The sequence below is a fragment of the Nomascus leucogenys genome, chromosome 5 (genome assembly GCF_006542625.1).
Source record: "Nomascus leucogenys isolate Asia chromosome 5, Asia_NLE_v1, whole genome shotgun sequence".
Taxonomy (NCBI): Eukaryota; Metazoa; Chordata; class Mammalia; order Primates; family Hylobatidae; genus Nomascus; species Nomascus leucogenys.
In genome coordinates this window covers 13,660,242-13,678,600 of record NC_044385.1, presented here as the reverse complement: position 1 = coordinate 13,678,600, position 18,359 = coordinate 13,660,242, and the positions used below count along the sequence as shown (strand labels likewise).

The 18,359-nt window shown below is 43.1% G+C and overlaps 1 protein-coding gene across 8 annotated transcripts in view; it reads right to left on the bottom strand.

The window, feature by feature from the left end:
* The window catches only part of TARBP1 (TAR (HIV-1) RNA binding protein 1), an 88,678-nt gene extending 70,756 nt beyond the window's left edge, over positions 1-17,922 (bottom strand). For 7 of the 8 annotated variants that reach the window (XR_004030065.1, XR_004030066.1, XR_004030067.1 and 4 more), the window contains exons 1-6: positions 16,920-17,922; positions 12,746-12,843; positions 11,218-11,287; positions 7,561-7,709; positions 5,715-5,767; positions 3,592-3,689 (exon numbers count right to left, since the gene is read on the bottom strand). Coding sequence is in view for 5 of the 8 variants with exons in the window: in XM_003267273.3 (XP_003267321.2) it covers positions 3,592-3,689; positions 5,715-5,767; positions 7,561-7,709; positions 11,218-11,287; positions 12,746-12,843; positions 16,920-17,850 (1,399 nt within the window). In the remaining 3 variants the exon portion in view is untranslated. The remainder of the gene's footprint in view (positions 1-3,591; positions 3,690-5,714; positions 5,768-7,560; positions 7,710-11,217; positions 11,288-12,745; positions 12,844-16,919) is intronic. The other variant, XM_030812657.1, reaches the window with a different exon arrangement.
* Between the last annotated feature and the right edge of the window lie 437 nt (positions 17,923-18,359).

Here is an 18,359-nt window from a genome sequence, read left to right as displayed (position 1 = left end):
AAGCACATGAAAAGAAGCTCAACACCATTAGGTATTAGGGAAATACAAGTCAAAACCACAGTGAGGCTCCACTTCCCACAAACTAGGCCTATTATCCCAGCACTTTGGGAGTCCGAGGCAGGCGGATCACGAAGTCAAGAGATCGAGACCATCCTGGCCGACATGGTGAAACTCTGTCTCCACTAAAAATACAAAAATTAGCTGGGTGTGGTGGCTTGCGCCTGTAGTCTCAGCTACTTGGCAGGCTGAGGCAGGAGAATTGTGTGAACCCAGGAGGTGGAGGTTGCAGTGAGCCGAGATCGCACCACTGCACTCCAGCCTGGGCGACTGAGCAAGACTCCTTCTCAAAAAAAAAAAAAAAAAAAAAAAAAAGACAGACAATACTCAGAGTTGGGGAGGATATGGAGAACCCAGAACTCTCACACAATGCTGGTGGGAATGTAAAACGGTGCAGCCACTGTGGAAAACAGTATGGCAGTGCCTCCAAAACTTAAAGAGATGGACCACATGATCCGGCAATTCTACTTCTAGGTATCTATCCAAGAGAATTGAGAATGTGTTCATACAGAAACTTGTACACAAACATTCATAACAGCATTACTCAAATAGTCAAAAGTGAAAACAATCCAAATGTCTACCAATGAATGAAAATGTGAAATATCTATATAGTGAAATACTATTCAGCCACAAAAAGGAATGAAATGCTGATACATGCCACAACATGGATAAACCTTGAAAACACTATGCTAGTGAAAGAAGCCAGACACAAAAAGCCACGTGTTGTATGATTCCACTGACATGAAATGTTGAGAATATGCAAATCTACAGAGACAAAGAGGTCAGTGGTTGCCAGGAGCTACGGGTAGAAGAGAATGAGAAGCGACTATTAACATGCCTGGGGTTTCTTTTTGAGGGTGATCAAAATATTCAGGAATTAGACAGTGGTAACAGCTGTATAACTTTGTGAATACCCTAAACACCACTAAATCAAATGGTTTTAAAAGGGTGAATTCTATCTCAATAAAGCTGTTGTAAAAAAAAAAGTTAAATTTAATTTCATTCCTATTTTAGTAAGATAAGTATTCTACTATACTATAGGGATTCTGATACCCATGAAGCTGTATTTTTTTAAAAGGTAATTTTTTTTTTCTTTTTTTTGAGACAGTCTCACTCTGTTGCCCAGGCTGAAGTGCAATGGCTTGATCTTGGCTTACTACTACAACCTCCGCCTCCTGGGTTCAAGCAATTCTCCTGCCTCAGCCTCCTGAGTAGCTGGGATTACAGGCATGTAGCATCACGCCCGGCTAATTTTTGTATTTTTAGTAGAGACGGGGTTTGGCCATGTTGGCCGGCTGGTCTCAAACTCCCGACCTCAGGTGATCTGCCCACCTCAGCCTCCCAAAGCGCTGCGATTACAGGTGTCAGCCACCACGCCCAGCCGGTAAAAGATAAAATTGTTTATGATTAGAAGCCATTCTTCTATTTGAGATGTGAAGGAAAAACAGGATAGGAAGTATTGATGGTTAGTGGCCTCTAGTATCTGCAAACAGTAACATCTTTCTCATAGGCTGTTTCTTGACTACCTTGGATTTAATTATGATCATTTATATTTCTATTTTGAGATACAAAGGGATGGTGCTTCATTCTGTCCTCTCTGCTAACGTGTGATTTGTTAAGGACCCTCAGCTCATGCAGTTAGTAAAAATGTCTGTTTTCTCACATAGTTGTAGAATGATTTTTAAGAAACCCTCAGAAGCTCCTAAAAGGATATTATGCGTATTTTGTATCTTTTGAAATACCTGGCACAAAAGACATTCAGAATACACAGAAGATATTCACTGGAAACTGGTGACTGAAAAATGAGTAAATAACTGTGAATGAACGTTTTAATTGCTCTTTTTGAACTCCTGGCCTCAATTTTTCTTTCTTCCATTTGCACTAACTAAATTCAGTAAATCTCATCTTTTGCCTAACACTTCACTCATGACACTAGGAAGATGGCAATGGCCAAGTTTCTATTTCACATTGATTCAACATATTTACCAAGCATCTGTGATATGCCTGGTCCTGGATCACAAACACCTGGCTCTCAAATTCTAGGAAGCCCTGACCGACATCACTTCACTCACGTGTGCTACTGACATGCGAGGCAGCAATGTGGCTGACAAATTCATCCCCATATTAAACTCCTGAAATCTACCAAACTAAAGAATGACTCTAGGCTGTGTGTGGTGGTTCACGCCTGTAATCCCAGCATTTTGGGAGGCCGAGGTGGGCAGATCACAAGTCAAAAGATCGAGACCATCCTGGCCAACATGGTGAAACCCTGTCTCTACTAAGAATACAAAAATTAGCTGGGCGTGGTGGTGCACGCCTGTAGTCCCAGCTACTCGGGAGGCTGAGGCAGGAGAATCACTTGGCCACTGCACTACAGCCTAACGACACAGCAAGACTCCATCTCAAAAAAAAAAAAGAATGACTCTAATAGTTATCTTCCCCACCTTCCCCATTAACTCATTTTTTTAAAGAAAAAGTAATCAAAACAATCAATTTTCCATAAACTTAAAGTCATGATATACAGACCATATTTTCCCTTTTTTCTGACGTTTGAATAGACATTACCATTGGCCATCTTGTCATCCTATTTGCCAGATTAAATACAAAAGAAAAAAATACGTATTTCATACCTAGGCTCACTTTATAAATCACAAAGGTGGGAGTAACACAAGGACTCACAAAGCAGAGTAGGTCCTGCTGCTGCTCAGCAAACAAAAATCACAGTGCTTTTGTGCTGTGCTTTCCAACCTACCTCATTAGAATGAACATCTCCAGCCTGAAGATGGGGGATGGTTCTAGGACAAGGTCTTACATAAAACAAGTGTTTTGTTTTATTTTTTTGAGACACTCTTGCTCTGTCACCCAGGTTAGAGTACAGTGGCACAATCTCGGCTCACTGCAACCACCGCCTCCTGGGTTCAAGTGATTCTCCTGCCTCAGCCTCCCAGTAGCTGGGACTACAGGTACACACCATCATGCCTGGCTAATTTTTGTATTTTTAGTGGAGACAGAGTTTCCCTGTGTTGGCCAGGTTGGTCTCGAACTCCTGACCTCAGGTGATCTGTCTGCCTCAGCCTCCCAAAATGCTGGGATTCCAGGCGGGAGCCACTGCACCTGGCTTATTTTTTCTTCCTTATCTAAGTTAATATCTATAAAGGGACAACTTGCCACAATGAGTATTCTGTTTACAACTTTTTCCTAAAACCAGGTTCCCTATTTCTTGAATATATTTTACTAATTCTTGAAACTGAATAGTAGACAATTAGAAACGATGGCTAAATTGCAGCACACCTTCTAAAATTACCTCCATGCTACTCATGCCAATACTGGTAATATGTCATACACAATGACTAAAGTGTGTACTCAGAAAAGACACTGTATAATTCTGAGAAAATATGCATACCTTGGAAAAGGAGACCATTTTGAAAATACTTATTATAATAGTTGATGGTGCTTATAACCAATTTGCTAAAAAAAAAAAAAAAGAAACTGTAAGCTAAAGCATTTTTAAAAAAACCCTTTACTGACACATACTCTTTATTTCTTCTGGAAGAAGAGAAATATAAGTGACTAAAAACTTCTGTAATTTCAGTCCCAATGGAGAACAGCTTCCTATCGGCTGGCCTGGGGACCTACAAACAGAGAGGGGGAAAACAAATACTTAACATTTATTTACAAGTGATTACACTGAAACTAGCCTAAATGGACCATGGCCCAAAAGTCTTTCAACAATAAAAAAATCAGACAGTCTTATTTTTCTGAACCTGCATTTCATTTTTCAGTAAAATTCTGAGAACCTTTCTGATTACAGAAACATCAGGACCTTGTAGGAAAATGGACCTGAGTTAATAACCTACTTTACTAAGGATTTCCTTTTTGTGACACTTTCCCTTCCACATATATGAATCTTGCTAAATAGTATCATAAAAAATAAGAGCCTGAAATGATCATTTTAAATTATATTTTATTGTTCCCAACATGTAATCCAATGACTTTAAATCTTTAGGTCTAAAACAAAAGAAGTAACATTCATAGCAAAGACATATATTAGTAATAAATTACTTTTTTTTTTTTTTTGAGACGGAATCTCGCTCTGTCGCCCAGGCTGGAGTGCAGTGGCACAATCTTAGCTCACTGCAAGCTCCGCCTCCCGGGTTCACGCCATTCTCCTGCCTCAGCCTCTCCGAGTAGCTGGGACTACAGGCGCCCGACACCACGCCCGGCTAATTTTTTGTATTTTTAGTAGAGACGGGGTTTCACAGTGGTCTCGATCTCCTGACCTCGTGATCCGCCCGCCTCGGCCTCCCAAAGTGCTGGGATTACAAGCGTGAGCCACCGCGCCCGGCCAATAAATTACTTTTGCAAGAGCATTTAATTGTTAGCATCTACTAAAGTCACATTTTTTCTGCTATATGCTTCTTCCAGGAACATTATCTGCTAATTGAAAACATTAGAGTGCTAGAAAACTGAAGGCATTTCATAATAAATGTGTTTGTCAACTCTCAGAAAACACCAGGATCTTTTCATTGGTTTTACTGCTCTCCAGCTGTCTAATTGCTTCAGAAAACTATTCAATAGTAATGAGTTATTTGAAAACTAAAAATAATTGGCAAATCAAGTGTTGCTATGCTCTTTCAATATTATTAAACAGGACTAAATATTAATATAACGTGGCACAGACTAATTAAAAATGTTTCAAGAAATTGGCTGGTGGGGGGATGCAGTTCTGTTTAGAGGGCATACTGAACAGCAAGACACAACTATAAATTTGGTTAATATTAGAAAGATAACACAATTTCAAGAGCAGGGGAAATTTTTAAAGATAGAATTCAAGAGTCATAAATGATGCTCAACAAAATGAGGCTAAGGTACAATCCTGACAAACTTCTCACTGTCAACCTTTTCAAAACATAACTGTGGCCTATAAGTAGAGACAGGATGAATAACAGCAGCTACTGTCAGATACGGAAAGGAAAAGGTTAGAATGAACCCTGCAGTACTGAACTGAAACTGGATGTCCTGGTGTGAATTCATGGTTCTTAATATGGATGGATGGATGAATGGATGGATAGATGGATGGATGGATGGATGGATGGATGGATGGGTGGACAGACAGGCACTGAAACAGATATAAATGAGTAAGTCTGGTCAGCAGACAAAGCTAAGAAAGATGCACACACAGGGAGAGGCAACAATCAAGCAAACATAGTAAAACCTTAACATTCAGGGAATATGGATGAAAGGGAAATGAGAATTCTTCGGATTATTCTCAAGACTTTTCTGTAAGTGTAAAACTAAGTTAAAAGAAAAAGGAAAATAAGTTTAAAGTTTTGGTTAGTCAAAGTCATTACAACTTTCAAGAGGGCAGAAAGCAGCAGTAGGGAGAAGAAAGTGTGCTGTAGAAGACATAGTTTCCAAGAGCACAAGAATAGAGGAGCTCAAGGCAGAAAACGGAAACAAGAAAAAACAAAGGAGAAACACTTGATGCAAATCAGAATGCAAGAAGAACAACAAATAGAAAAAGGACCACATCATAAGAAAAACTCAACTGTCTATTCAGCAACATACTGTATGTGCCAAATGCATTAAACAATCTGGTCATGTCTCCTAACATGAAATGTATGTATCAAATACATCATAACACAACGTCTCTTTACCTGCTATACAGAGAGCTCTCTGAAAGTGCATCCATTAATGGTCCAATAATAAACTAAAAAAAAAAAAAAAAAAAAAAAAAAAGACATGTAATTGAAACTTAGTTGTAAATGCAATTTTGAAGTCAGCTTCCCTGATTGCATATCCTACACAGGCTTACAGAAGACCTGCTATAAGCAAATTTAGCTGCAGGCTAAATTTAGTGATGGTCCCAGAGGGGAAGCTCCAGGAAAAACAAAGTAAGCACAGAATTTTCCCACCTGATTAAAATTTATGCCATACTAAGAAGAGAGTTCATGTGTTGGGTCAAGAAAGAAGGAAGGAAGCCAAAGAAGAAACATATGCTAGAAAATAAAGGTAATGACAGGAAAACCAAAAAGATACTCAAGAGAAAATTTAAGCCCCTATGCCTAGAGGATAAAGAGGAAAAAATTATACTCAAAAATTACTATTAGATACTGGTCAGAAAAGCAAGCTTACATGAAGTGCAGAAATAATAGAATGTAGAAACATGATGCATATCAATATACCATAGCACACATTAAAACAATTAGAAAAAAACTGGCTTAGGCTGGTGCAGTGGCTCACACCTGTAATCCCAGCACTTTGGGAGGCTGAGGTGGGCTGATCCCTTGAGGCCAGGATTTTGAGACCAGCCTGGCCAACATGGCAAAACCCTGTCTCTACTAAAATTACAAAACTGAGCCAGGCATGGTGGCGTGCACCTGTAGTCCCAGCTACTTGGGAGGCTGAGGCATAAGAATCCCTTAAATCTGGGAGGCAGAGGTTGCAGTGAGCCGAGATCACGACACTGCACTCCAGCCTGGGCAACAGAGTGAGACTCTGTCTCAAAAAAAAAAAAAAAAATTATATCACCATCTGAGAAATAAATTCAATCATTCTTTAAAGAAAAAAGAAGAAGCCAGGCACAGTGGTTCACGCCTGTAATCCCAGCACTTTGGGAGGCCAAGGCAGGTGGCTCACTTGAGGCCAGGAGTTTGAGACCAGCCTAGCCAACATGGTGGAACCCCATCTCCACTAAAAATACAAAAATTAGCCAGGTGTGGTGGTGCCCACCTGTAATCCCAGCTACTCAGGAGGCTGAGGCAGGGGGATCACTTGAACCTGGGAAGCGGAGCCTGCAGTCGGCCGAGATCACGCCACTGCACTCCAGCCTGGGTGACAGGCGTGAGACGCCATCTCAAAAAAAAAAAAAAAAAAGCTATTGAAAGAAAAAGAAGAAAAAAATTGACTTAGGTCACCTCTAAATGAGAGGTAGATTACTCTACCTAAGGAAGTCATCATGGGACTCACATGGCACCATAATATAAAACTTAAAATCACAGCTATAACTCCCACTGTCTCTGCCTCGCGTAGTTCCTGACAAATGGAAGTATAGATTCTAATAAATATTGCTTAGAAGGCAATGTCTATTTCATATAGTAGACAACGGCAATTCATTGAGTCAGAACTGGGGCAGTAGCATCACTAAACAAATAACCATCATCAGTGGCTCAGAACAGTGAAAACAGCATCACCTGATAGCTTCTATACCAGTTTTCATATAGTGAAAACTTGACTTATGCTTACGATTTTTGACTTAACGCCATTCTGAATATCGATAATATACAACTACTTTTTCACAATGGTAATAATACAGGCAGTTCTACCGTTTGGCTTGTTGAGAAACAACATAAGCTTTTTCCAAATAGGAAAGCTGGGTTTAGAGAAATATGATTTGTTGGATGCAAATCTACAAAATGTTACTTGCTGATACAGAATCCTAGTGTATTTTTACCTCTCACCTTTCAACAATGGGAGCAAGGAAGGGGGATAGGGTGTCATTACCTCAGAAAATTCTGGTGAAAATGGAAGAATCTTTGTTTCATACAGCTCCAAAAAATGGATAACACCTTCTTTGGTCAGGATTTTGTTTTCACTTTCAAACATTCTTTTATAAATACACATATGCCAGGATGGGTGAAAGAGCCAACATCCTGTGGAAACAAACATCTAATGTTGACATCTGATTCTGTCTTCATTTCACCATCAAGACTACATACTCAAATAATGTACAAACAAACACAATAACTTCATTATGACACTACAAAAAAGTTTTTGTTACTGTTTTTTGAGAGACAGGTTCTCACTATGTCACTCAGACTGCAGTGCAGTCGCAAAATTCTGGCTCACTGCAGCCTCAAACCCCAGGGCTCAAGCGATCCTCCTGCCTCAGCTTCCTGAGTAGTTTCCTAGTAGGACTACAGGTATGCAAACCATGCCCAGACAATTTTTAAAATTTTTTAGAAACGTGGTCTCAGAATGTTGCCCAGGTTGGTCTCAAACTCCTGAGTTCAAGTGATCCTCCATCCTCGGCCTGCCAAAGCACTGGGATTACAGGTATGAGCCACTGCACCCAGACTATTTTTAGTCACATCCGAGTATGTTAACCAAAATAATTTTGGTATTCAGTATTCCGTTTTCAGGCAGCTTAATATTGAAAGACTGTAAATGGGCCAGGCACGGTGGCTCATGCCTGTAATCCAAGCACTTTGGGAGGCCGAGGCAGATGGATCACATGAGGCCAGGAGTTTGAGACCAGCCTGGCCAACATGGCAAAACTCTATCTCTACTAAAAACACAGAAATCAGCCAGGCATGGTGGTGCATGCCTGTAATCCCAGCTACTGGTGGGGGAGGGGCTGAGACAGGAGAATCGCTTGAACCCTTGAACTTGGGAGGCGGAGGTTAGAGTGAGCCCAGACCCCACCACTGCACTCCAGCCTGGGCAACAGAGTGAGACTCTGTCTTGAAAAAAAAAGAAAGACTGTAAACGAATGCTGTAAGTGCTACAGTGTACAAAAATTAAATATTACCCCATGCATGCAGGTTGGAACTTCAGATTTGGAATAGTTTCAACCAATTCTTCTCTTATCCCACTTCAATCCATTTTTCACACAGAAATATGAAATTGTCACGCCTCTGCTTAAAATCCTTCAACATCTCCTCATTGTTCTTAGAATAAAGTCCAAACAAGGCATGAACTGACCCTGACTGCCACTCCAACTTCATCCTCCACTCCACACACCAACTCTGCTGCAGCCCTGCTGGTCCTTCTGTTCTGCCTCCTACAGCTGCCCCCATCTCAGGGTTTGCGTCCCAGGTGGTGCCTCCTCAGCCTGGACTCTTAGCTTAGATGACATTGTAGGACAGGCCTTCCCTGACTACCCCACTCACCCTTTAGTCCATTTCATCAGCCCCTTGTCTGTTCCCCTCATATATCTTACAATCAAAACTATTTTTTCATGGAAAACACAAAAGTCAGGTGAAAAATACCACATCTCTCTCACCATTTTACCCCCAATAATTACTAGGTTGGTGCGAAAGTCGTTGCGGTTTTTGCCATTTAAAAAAATGACAAAAACCACAATGACTTTCGCACCAACCTAATAGCATGTACTGGACACTAAGTAAATATTTATTCAGTAAATACATATGAGTGAGCAAATCAAAAACATGGAATAAATAAATACCTTAGAGATATTTTTCTAACTCTTTTGAAATATCTTTTAATTCTATTAGAGAAAAATACTCAGCATTTTTAACTCATGATATTCTATAATTAAATTAATCCATTATTTGTAATTTACACCAAGATGCTTGTTCAACTCTTTGGCAATGGTAATTTTTCAAAATCAGTCACTGCTATTTGATTTGGTTTCTCAAGAGCTGTGGGCAAAATGTGGTAATAAGAGCGTCGTTTTAATGGTAAATGCATAAGTGAAGTCACAACAAGATTCAATTAAATTCTAGCCCCAGGTGCAACTATAGATGCTTATGGTCTGTGAAAAATCCCAGTGTATCAGAAAACAACCAGCTGAATAAAGCTCAATTCCTAAGGGGTCAAACTATTAAACTGTAATTATCTAGAGTAGGCACTAAAAACCATTTACCTAGGTTAATTCTCATGTGTAAACACAATAATGTGGCATTTTATCATTCATATGAACACAGGCCAAAACACTATTGGGCTGCATTTAGCTATTTCATTAATCTAAACTTAATTTTATAAAATACATTTAGGAAGCTCCAGCTTCATTGTGTATCTCCTAAAAAGCTCTCATAATATAGTGATCAAGGGCTTATAAACATATTTGAAATTATATCCCGGAATTTTCTCTTCCTAAGAAGTACAAGATACAGAACAATAACTGAAAACTTAAGAAACACTGGAAAAGATACACCAAGTGAATAAGAATGGAAACCAGTTAAAAAGATATATTCATACCAAAGAGTGATTATTGGCCAGGCATGGTGGCTCACTGTAATCCCAGCACTTTGGGATGCTGAGGCAGGTGGATCACCTGAGGTTAGGAGTTTGAGACCAGCCTGGCCGACATGGCAAAACCCTGTCTCTACTAAAAATACAAAAATCAGCCAGGTGTGGTGGCACATGCCTGTAATCTCAGCTGCTTAGGAGGCTGAGGCAAAACAATTGCTTGAACCCAGGAGGCAGAGGCTGCAGTGAGCCGAGATCATCCCACTGCACTCCAGCCTGGGAAACAGATTGCAAGACTCCACATCTCAAAAACAAAAAAAAAAGAGCAATTATTAAAACCACAGACTACGTCATCATTGAAACCCTATCGACGAGTCCTTATCTTTTAAAGAAATGTGCTGAAATAGTCACAGATAAAATGATAGGATATCTAGGGATGTGCTTCAAAACCATTTAGTGAGAAGGGAACAGGAAAGGCTACACAGGATACACTAAGCAAGGCTGGCCATGAGAGGATCGTTATTAAAGAGGGTGGTAGGTGCGTCACACACGCTCTTCTCATTCTATAAATGTTTGAAATTTTCCATCATCAATGGCTTAAAAAATTAACCGTATCTCTTAATTATAGAAAATTCTGTGGCTATTTTAAATTGTGTTCTTTTTTTTTTTTTTTGAGATAGAGTCTTGCTCTGTCACCAGGCTGCAGTGCAGTGGCATGATCTTGGCTCGCTGCAACCTCTGCCTCCTGGATTCGAGTGATTCTCCTGCCTCAGCCTCTCGAGTAGCTGGGACTACAGGCATGCACCACCATGCCCAGCTAATTTTTGTGTTTTCAGTAGAGACGGAGTTTCACTATGTTGGCCAGGCTGGTCTTGAACTCCTGACCTCAGGTGATCCGCCCACCTCTGCCTCCCAAAGTGCTGGGATTACAGTCATGAGCCACCACGCTTGGCCCAAAATTGTGCTCTTAAAGACGATTTAAGGATATAAGTAGATGGATATAGTTATTATGCTAAGTGAGATAAACATGAACAATATGATCCAGAAGGTGTGTATCTGGAATGGTAACAGCTGTTATCTCTCGGTGGCAGCATTATAAGATGATTATATTTTCTTCTGTATACTTTTATAGTTTTTCAAAATTCTCTACGATGAACAGGAATTAGTTACAAAATCGAGGGAAAACCATAAATGTTATTAAAAAAATCAAATAAAAGTAATTGTTACCGTTTTCCTCTGACACCGCATATTCAAACAGATTGTTTAGCTTTGGTAAAACTGGCTTTATAACATGTATCTAAAAATAAGAGCAAAAAAATCATATGAAATGAAAATGCATCTTGAAAAATGTCAGGCAATTTTCACCTCTTTATTTCACAGTAGCTCTTCTGTTTCTATAAAACATATGTAGAAAGAGACTGATTTATCCAGTTTTTCAAACAATAGTATGATTCAGGTATGTAAGACGGAGTATGGCAAAGCTAATGAATATAACCACATTATAGCTACATTAAAGTCTACCATTTATATAGTGATTATCATAAATCATGTCATAGAATCCTCAACTGTCCTGGGAGGCAGGTAGGACTGCCAATACTAAGATATCACAAAGAGAAAAAAAACACTGAAATGTTTTCTCTAGTCACTCAAGTTGTTCATGGCTGCACACGCTTAGAAGGGCCAATTCAGAGTTCCATGTTCTTAATACCACGTAGCCAAAGTTGCTGACATGTTTGCTTGAGTTTAATTTACATATCCTTCAAAATATGGATAAATTTGGGTTTCTAAATAAATAATGGGGGTTTTATGGATCTACTGATTAAAGAAAACCATAGAAGTTAATTTGAATTTAGAAATGCTTTTTCTTTACTCCTCATCCTTGCATCTATATACATTTAGCACATATAAGTAATCATTTATTTCAAGTCCACAAACAAGGTATGGCGCACATTTGGATTGACACCTCACAATGACTCCACAGATGGCTGGCACCTCTGTGGTCCCCAACTTGCAGAATGGAAACCATGGTTCTCAAAGCGTAGTTCCCAGAACAGCAGCATACATATCACCTGGGAACTTGTAAAAAACTCAAAGTCCTGGCCGGGTGCGGTGGCTCACGCCTGTAATCCCGGCACTTTGGGAGGCTGAGGCAGGTGGATTACTTGAGGTCAGGAGTTCAAGACCAGCCTGGCCAACATGGTGGAACCCCATCTCTACTAAAAATACAAAAATCAGCCCGTGTCGTGGCTGCAGTCCCAGCTACTTGGGAGGCTGAGGCAGGAGAATCACTTGAACCCAGGAGGCGGATGTTGCAGTGAGCTGAGATTGTGCCACTGAACCCCAGCCTGGGTGAGAGAGCAAGACTCTGTCTCAAAAAACAAAACAAAACAAAAAAAACTCAAAAGTCCCAGGCTCCACCCCAACCTACTGAACCAGAAAGTCTGAGGACAGGGCATTGCAATTTATACTTTATAATAAGCTATTTGGGTGATACTGATACTGATAAACGTTCAAGTTTTAGAATGGCAAGGGAAGATCAAATTTTTGAATAATTTAAGTCAACTGAAAGTATTCTTTAACTTTCTGAAACAACTTACACTCTAAGTTGCATTTATGCCAGAAAACAAAGTATATTTAGATTCTATCATCACCAGCTATATCTGAGTTAGTCTTTTTGTATCGCTTTTAATGAATGTTTTTAAAAAAGAAAAAATGTTATCTACTGTAGGATTTGCTAAAATAGAAAAACACTTACCTGATTTCCTTCTAAAGTCTCCATAATTAAAATATAATTTTCCCAAAACTTTAGAAGCTCATCTTTTTTCTTCTCAGACCACCAAAACAGACTTGGGCCTGATATGGTTTAAAAAAGAAAATTAGTTCTTCCTTTTGCAAATTTCATAAGTTTCTCAATGACAGCAGTTCTTAAAATAATGCCACTATTACCAAATGGATTCTCTAATAATGGAGGTGCCCCTGTATCAGAGCCTGGATAGGGGGCTTGGGAATCTCAGAGGGAGATTTTTTTTTTACACTAAGATTACTGTTTTGGAGTTCTGGGTAAAAATGGCAGATTTGCATATATAAACTCTACTTTCTCTCCCTAAGAATCTCACTATAACAGTAAAGGATTTTTCAAGGGCAAAAACCCAAAAGAATGGAGAACACAGGGGGCAGACAACAGCAATAAAATACAGAATCTGAAAATCAGATGAAAACCAAGTTGACTCAAGTCATGAGAATTTTAAGTTGACAAAGGGAAAGCCAGGAGACAATTTGATTTACACTGCAAAATCCCCCAGAACCGAAGGAAGTGGCTGCAAAAGTTACTCTGGTAAGTGGAGTGAAAAGTGAGGCTAAACCAAAGAGGATGTGTTCAGTGTTTAAGAAACAGTCACATCCTCAGGCCCCTTTCCTAACGTCCTGAACAGGAAAAAGACTAGAACTGCTTTTCTGGAGAAGGTAAAATAGTGGGTCTCTGAATTGGGAGGCACAGGGCACAGCAGACATTAGTCCTACTCACAAAGGGGACTCAGCGAACATGTGTGCACCCTGGGTGCTGAGACTCCTCTCTACCTGCTGAAAAATCTACAAAATCCTAAACTGTTGTGCGGTGGGTTGGGGGAGCATCAGAGCTGAGGTCACAATGCAACCAGGTGGTCTGAATTCTAAAAGGAAGGAAGCCGCTCCAAGAATGGAAAGGCCACTTATCTGTTCTACCTCTGGCACAGGAGCAAGACATGGTCACCCAAAAAGCAGTTTTAAAAATGGCATTTTGACAAGTTTTTTAAAGACCAAGGTGGGCTAGCCTGACAGCTTGCTGAGGGAGTCCACATCCATTCACCAGCTCTTTTCTTCAAGACTGCCCTGGTGCTCTCGAGAGAGACTGTGGCCAGGGCAGGAGATCTTCAGAGGCGCAGACACCCAGGGCAGCAGGACTAACTAGAGAGGCCCAGCCATGCCCTGCAGGAGTACAAAATGGTGATCAACTGCCAAAACGTGCCTGCCCCCTGGACCCTTCTCCGACAGGAGGCCAAAGCTGTCTACCCCTTGTGGAGGAGCAGAAAACCCTCCCACACTCTCACTCTTGTCCCTGCCTTGATAGGAGCAAAAGTTGGCTGCCTCTAGGGCAGGGATAGAACTTGCTCCCTTCACCTGGCACTGACACTAGGCGAATGCATCTTATGCTGTGGAAGGGGAAGGAAAACCCCTACTGCCAGATATCCTGCACTGATACAAAGCTGGTCTGCAGGTGCTGGAGGAGGGCAGGACGCTACCCAAGACCTACCACAGACACGCACGCAGAATGCAGCTGCCACAGGTTAGGGCCAGGAAACTAACACCCCTAAGTTGCAGGCAACGATTATTACCACTGGAGAGGGAGCAGAGACAGCGAAAGGGCAGGAATGCTGACGCTCAGACACATGGGGCCTAATACAAGACTGCAGTGGAAGAAATGAAAAGCCCCTGCCTCATCTCTTGCACCAGGGAACAAGCATCAGCCGTCTACCCCTGAGGGAGGGACGAAGCCTTGGCTGAAGACCTGCATCGGTGGCACAGGCCTCCCAGGCTGGAGAAAAACCTTTCAGGATTCCAGGCTTCAGCTAAGCAAGTAGCCACAAAATCTGGGAAAAGTTTGTAAAGTGCACTGAAAACAAATATAGCAACCAACGCCAAACCCAGCTCAACTACAAACTAGACTAACTCAACACCACAGAGTAAGGGTGCCTATCCCTAGGCAGAAATATTTACCTCCATCTCTGCTGTTATTATAGTAAGACATAAAAAAAAGCGACTCCATAGCCAAACACTACAACAGAAAACAAAGCCAAACTTAGAGGGTCCAGGTATCGAACTTGCAGATAACTATAATTAATATGCTAAAGGATCTTGTGGAAAAGGTAAACAATATGCATAAACAGATGAGCAGATGGGGATTTTCAGGAGAGAAACTCCAAAAGTGTCAAATGGAAATGAGAGAAAAACATGATGGCAGACATAAAGGAGCATTTGATGGAATTATCAGACAAACAAGACCTTAAAAAAATCCTATTTCGGGAAACTGCTAGAGAATGCACTGCACTGGTACAAGTGAGTAAAGCAAAAAAGAGGAAGATATGAACTACAGGAAATGAGATTCAACAGAACACCCAGGTGAAGGGAATCCCGGGGAAAGCGTGAGGCCTGTGCACCAGGCACAGGGAGAAACCTGCCACACCTGGGCATGTAAGGGGACTCTGGGAGAAACTTCTTCAGGAAAACTTACAAAACCTCTGATGATCTGATTTTGTAGAGGAAAGATTTAGTCAACTGGTTAAGAATTTAAGGAGAAATTCGTGGTAAGTATAGAAAGAACCAAACACATTTTAAAACGTCAAAACTGTATGAAAAACTTGCAGGAAGAGAAAAATGATCAGTTTCCTACACAGATCACCTGTGAGCAGCATTTACAGTCATAATTTTACAAATGCTGAACACGCATTTAACTAAAATTTTAACTATGACAATATATTTTATGATATAACTAAGATATATTACATCAAGACATAGGGGTAAATCCCAAAATATTCCATTAAAAGAGGCAACAGGATCTGCTTTCTGTAACAGAGGAAATGGGAGTTGCAGGAAGCATGGAAACACCATTGCTCATCCTTAAAACTGCAAAATAACTGGCCGGACGCGGTGGCTCACGCCTGTAATCCCCGTACTTTGAGAGGCCAAGGCGTGTGGATCACCTGAGGTCGGGAGTTCGAGGCCAGCCTGACCAACATGGTGAAACCCCCGTCTCTACTGAAAATACAAAATTAGTCGGGTGTGTTGGCGCATGCCTGTAATCCCAGCTACTCGGGTGGCGGAGGCAGGAGAACCGCTTGAATCTGGGAAGTGGAGGTTGCGGTGAGCGGAGATTGTGCCACTGCATTCCAGCCTGGGCAACAAGAGCGAAACTCCATCAAAAACAAACAAACAAAAAAAAAAACACTGCAAAATAACTGACTCATGCAAATAAATGAATGTTTAACTTCTGATGATTTTCAAAATGGTTTCCAGTGAAAACTCTCAGGGATGATCACACCCATCTGTGGGCTGTTCAAATATTTACTATGTAATGTTTTAAAATTACTTGAAAATATAACCTCACAACTTCAGCCGAACAAAAATCCTTTACCTGTAATAAGTGGTCAGCTACCGTTGAAAAAGTAGAAATATTCTACTGAGACAATTTTGAGTCAATCTACTTTGTACTTTGATAGTTTAAACGCAAATTTAACATGACTGAAGTCAAACCAATCGACAGTAACATACCAACTTGAAGGGAGGCCTCGCTGTTTCATTACCCTTGCACATAGTAGGGAGCACAGGTCAAAAAGTTAAAAAATAAAATGATTCATTCTATTAAATCAATGGCAAAAATACACTCAAAAGGTCGACTTAAGAAACATGTTTAACAATTAGTAAATCCTGTTTCTAATTACCAGGGGAAATTTCAAAAGAGTGTGATGGCCTCTGACGCTTAATTCTAACACTCAAGACTCAATTCACTGGTCAGTACAGATAAATAACGAATAATTTTTCTTTCAACTTGATAGATATCAACCGTTCCTATTGGGATGAATCTACCATGATATAGTGCAGATTTGGGTCTGTAAAATCTTGCACGGGCTCCGTCATCTTCCTAAACTATTCCACGGGTGCTGTATTCCACCGGCTCTGGGTCAGAACGTTCCCAACTGCAGTGATTTGTGACTTCAGAGAACACCCTCGGGAAGGGGTTCCAAAGGTTTTCAGGCTTTAGGAGAGCAACCCGGAATAACCAAATTCTGCATGGATCAGAGTGACGACCCCGATAAGCTAGTTTTCAGAAGCAGGAAGGCTCCCCTCCGGGGCAGCCAAGTAGGTAGCACTAGGCTGGAGGGCAAACAGGTAGGTACCGTTTCCTTCCTGGGGCCCGCAGGTGCAGTCGGCCCCCAGCTCCGCCGACACCTCTACCGCCCTCTGCAGCAGGTAGCGCGCTCGCTTGCGCGTCAGGGCGTCCGCCTGGCCCAGCCCCGCCTGCACCGTCCTCCAGAAGCGCCAGCAGCGCCGGGCGTCCGGGCCCGCCTCGCGCACGCCGCGGGCGCGGTCGCCGCCGGGCTCGGGCAGCAGCTTCTCGGCCAGGGCGCTCAGGACCAGCAGCTTCTCCTCTACGCGACCGAACCCCGGGGACGCCCCGGGCGCGGCCAGCCCGCCCCACACGGCCCGCAGCGCCGCCCCGCCGCATTGGACCAGCACTGGCAGCAGTCGCCCGGCCACCAGCGCCGCCGCGTCCTCTGCAGGCCCAGCCTCATCCCCGTCCCCGCCCCCGCCCAGCGCCAGGGCGACGGCGGCCCCCGCCACGCGCTCCAGCAGCGGCCCGTCCTCGCGGGGCCGCAAACAGGGCCCGACGGCTGCCAGCACCTCCACGGCAGCCTCGGCGCCAGGCGCGCGCCACCCGGCGAGCAGATCGCGCAGCGCCTCCTCAGCCAGCGCGGCCGCCAGCTGCGGACGCCCGGCCAGGCGGACGCACGAGCGCAGGGCCGCGCCCGCCGCCCTCAGCACGCGCCGGCGGTGGCGAGGCTGCAGACTGGGGTCCGGGCCGCACGCGGGGCGTCCGCGCAGGCTGCGCAGCAGTGGCACGAGGTACCCTGCAGCCACCTCGCGCGCCGCCTCCGGGAGCGCGCCTTCGCCCCCGCTGCCGCGCGCCTCCTCGTCCTCGAGCCGCTGCAGAAGGAAGCGCAGCGTCTCCACGCGCTCCGCGGATGCCTCCCCTTGGCACAGCGCCCCAAGCAGGGCCCGGGGGTCCCGGCTCTGCGAGAGCAGCGCTTCCGCGAGCACCCACTCCATTTGCCGAGCGCCCGCGCCACCGGCCCGGGCTCCCAAAGGAATGCGCCGGCGTGCGCGATGCGTGCGCACAGGACCGGCCGGCCCCTGCGTGCGCGTGCGCCGACGGAGCCGGGCGCGCGGCCGCAGAGCGGGGGATCCCAGCCTGGCTCGGTCCAGCTCAGCGTCTCTTGGGTTCCTGCCACCAATCCTGCCTAAGATAGAACCCACCTGGTCTCTTATTTTTAGGAGAAACGAGGCCCTCGTTAAAAGTTAATGTAGTATCTACACCAGCTTCATCGATTCCTGATTGGAGGTTGGTCTGCCCAGGACCCTAAATCAGGCGTGCCTGTGAGCATAAACCAGTTCACAGAAAGTGCACAGCAGAATCACTTCAGATTATTTTCCAAACGTTGCATGCTGGGCACCATCCACAAAGGGACTGACACAGTAAGCCTGAAATTGGTTCTGGACATCTGCCTTAAAAATAAGTCATGAAAACACAAGAATGATTTAGACATAAGGCCAGGAGT